Here is a 3,548-nt window from a genome sequence, read left to right as displayed (position 1 = left end):
TTAAACTGCTGCTATGATAACCCACAAGTTCAGGAAATGCAGAGAGGCCACAAGGACTTGGCTTAAAAATGCCTCTTTACATTAATTATCTTCACTGAGCAAACTGAGAGCACAATTTCACACTGCCAATAAACTGATTCAGAGGACACATGGAATAAAAAGGAAAGAAAGAGGAATAAAGAAAAGGGACTGTAGGAGATATTTTTCAGGCTGGGTAGAAAAGCAATTGTGCACCCTGGTGCAGGTGTTTGTAGTAGATGTGGCTTTAAAAAAAGGGAAGAATAAAGCACCCAACCATAAATAAGAGGGAGAAATGCAATTTTGGTGTCAATGCAGAACATTATTAATCCTGCACTACACTTAATGCTGTGTGGAGGGCACAGGGCTGCAGGAGGGAACAACTTACTGCCATCACATTTACTGGAGAGTGAATCTCCTGCAAAAGCTTTCCAGTGACAGCACACCTGGGCTAACAGGCCATAAAAGCCAGGCCCAGCAAATCCCCAGGGAGCTGCCAGGCCCTGGAATTGTGCTGACAGGACCCAAACACTGCCCAGGGGACCTGGGGTTCAGCTGAGCCAGGCTGGGCTCCCTGATAACGCCCGGGCCTGCCAGAGGCAGCCTGGCTCCAAAGGTTGTGGTGAGCTGGAGTCACCTCCAGGAACAGGGCACCAGCTGGGGCAGGAGCAGGATCCCCACTGCACACAGCACCTGCCTGTACCCTGCCACCCTGAGCCACACCTGGAGCCCAGGGGGGCTGTCCCCAGCCAGGCCCGGCCACAGGAGCGATGCTGGAACTCTAGGAAGGATTTCTGGGTGATTACATCTAATTCCCTGCTGCTGCAGACAATTATGGTGTAATCTTTTCACACAGAATTAAAGTGATCAGGATTTTAATGGCTCTTGGTGCACTTTGGGGAAGCAGGCGGGCTGGAACTCGGCTTCTAATAATTAGAGTCTCCAGAAACCTAACAAGCTTGAAGAGCAAATGAATGAGAGGTTTTCCCTTTATTTAATTACAAGAAAATAAATACAAATAAGAATTCCCTGAGTTAGTTCCTTTCCTGGAGACAGTTCCTGATCAGGAGGAGGGATATACTGGCTTTGTCACATAATTGGAGCATCCTGCATCTTCAGCAGGGCTCTCAATAATGGTACTTAGGGGAATTCCTAAAAGCTATCACCACACTAATGAAGCTGGTTTCCTCTCTTGCTTTTACAGTCAAATAGCTCTCTAAAAGCTAAACCCTTCATTCTTATTGTCACAAAGAGCAAGGAGAGGTTTTAGTGCTTGGTCAGCCAAGAGGGCTGCGAGCTTCAGAAAGAAGAAATGTGTGGCTGTGGCCAGTGGGGAGGCTCCTGTGCCTGCACTTGGAGTCAGAGCCTTCAGCAGGGAGACACAGGACACACGGGGCAGGGTAATTGTTTCCAGGCAAAACAGCCAAACCACTGCCCAGCAAGAATTAAAGCCCAGACAAAAGAGCAACTGCCTCTGCACTCGTCTCAGACCAACTGGAGCAAGGGGCTCTGTGGCACCGTGCCTGAGCACTAATTACAGCCTGGGGCAGCGAGGCTGTCAGCTCCCAGTCCCCCACATTAATCCCTTCCTTGCCTCCACAGGGTGCTGGGGACAGGGCGCAGCTGCAGCCCCAGTGCAGAGCGTGACTGGCAGGCAGGAGCTGATCTCAGTGCTGGCTGCCAGGGCTCCTGACAGAGGAGTGTTCCATGAGACAGCCAGCCAGCCCAGCAGAGCTGGGCAGCAGGGATGGCACTGCTGCTGGGAGAGGAACTGACCCAGAGCTGCTGGGCCACTCCTGCCCCGGGTGGCTCCATCCACCACCCAGGTGCAAGTCAGCAATTCATCTCAGCCAGTGCCAATACCGACATCAATTCACTAGTTGAAGCATCTGGCTCAGGTTATTAATGCACAGAGATAAGCAGCCACCACAAACAGCTCCTGCCAGCACAGGCAGCAGTGCTTTCCCTGTTCCCTCCTGTCAGGCTGGAATCCCCAGGGACAGCACCAGCTGAAGCCCTGCTGCCTCTGTCCTTCACAAAGCCATCGCTGGGGCTGGGCTGGGCACCAGCCCCACGACAACCTCGAGCCCAGCCAAGGCAGAAGCCACCCAGCTCTTGCTGCAGAGAAGCTGCTGCGCCAGACAAACCCTGCGAGGTCTGTGGAGCACTCGCTGGCTCACAGCAGCAGCAGCGTGTGGTGCAGTGCAAACCCTCCTGGGATGTGTGAGCTGCAGGCTGAGGGTGGCAGCAGCCAAATCACATCTGCTCAGCAGCACAGCCGCAGCACAGAGCGACCAGCACCACCAGTAACCACTCGAGTGCTCCTCCAGTTTCTCGGTGGGTTTTGAGGTGCACAGGGTGACACAGCCCTGGTGTCAGTGTCACACCCTCTGGCTGACAGGATCACGCTCAGCTCTTGGGGTTAAAACCCCAAACAACAACAACAACAACACCCGCAGGCTCCCTGCCCCAGCCAGGACTGACTGAAGTTAACTCAGGTGATTTTTTTAACATGAGTTTTCCCTTTCTCATGCGGCCACTCTGGAACTCTCCAGTGGGGCCAGCACCAGGCAGGTCAGCTGGAGCCTGGGGCTCTGGAGGGACTCTGGTTTGTTCACTGCTTTCCTACCCACGAGTCACTCTGGGGAAGCTCTCCCTGGGGTCTGGAGAAGCCGTGGAGCTGCAGAACCGCAGCTGCAGGAGGGGCTGGCAGGAGCCTGTGCTGCCCATCACAGTGTGTGCCTGCTCCTTACCTGATCCTTGAGCTCTGAGAGCTGCCCAGAGAGGTTGGTCACGAGCTTCATGGTGGACTCCAACTTCTCCTGCAGGTTCCTCAGCTCGTTCTGCTCTCCCTCCGAGTCGCTGCTGACCAGTGACATGGCCCTCATCCGGGGGAACCAGTCCAGGTTTCTCTCCTGAGGATCACACAGCAGGGCACAATTAGTGTTTGCCACCGGAAAACCTGCCCCAGAGCACAGCACAGACACAGCTCTGCAGCCACGGGACATTCCTCGATGCAGCAGCTCTGTACTTATCTGTAGCTATCTGCAGTTATCTGCATTTGCATCTCACTGGAAAGTTTGCAAAGTGCCAGCCCGAGGCACCGAGGCACTGCTGGGAATTGGGGCTGCTCAGGTCGGGTTTCCTCTCCAGCTACTCACTGTCCCCAGCCATTGCTCCCTCACAAACACCTCAGCATAAATGCACAACCACTGGACATTAAACCAGCCCAGATTTCACGTCTGGACAAGCATTTCCCAGTGCTAGAAATCTGCTGCCATCTCACTATCTTTTGATTTGTGTTTGAGGAAGATTTTCTGCTTTTTTGGTCAAGCAAAGCTTGGCTGTGCTCTCTGATAAAAGAAACCAAGTTCTGGAAATTCTTCCATAGCTGAAATACTTCCTTTTTAATGAAAAAGAAAATCCTACTTTGACTGTCTGGTTCAGGCTAAAATGAGGGACAGATACATTACAATGCACTGCCTGTAGGGTTTTCCCTCAGCCATACAATGTCTCTTACAGTCCACGTT

At 52.8% G+C, this 3,548-nt stretch overlaps 1 protein-coding gene across 1 annotated transcript in view; it reads right to left on the bottom strand.

Annotated features, from left to right (window-relative positions):
* The window catches only part of ITPR1 (inositol 1,4,5-trisphosphate receptor type 1), a 144,493-nt gene that overhangs the window by 3,584 nt on the left and 137,361 nt on the right, over positions 1 to 3,548 (bottom strand). The window contains exon 59 of the mRNA XM_031061617.1: positions 2,772 to 2,933. Coding sequence (XP_030917477.1) covers positions 2,772 to 2,933 — 162 coding nt within the window. The remainder of the gene's footprint in view (positions 1 to 2,771; positions 2,934 to 3,548) is intronic.

Source organism: Geospiza fortis, unplaced genomic scaffold (assembly GCF_000277835.1).
Source record: "Geospiza fortis unplaced genomic scaffold, GeoFor_1.0 scaffold128, whole genome shotgun sequence".
Lineage (NCBI taxonomy): Eukaryota > Metazoa > Chordata > Aves > Passeriformes > Thraupidae > Geospiza > Geospiza fortis.
This window is presented reverse-complemented; position numbering and strand designations above follow the sequence as displayed.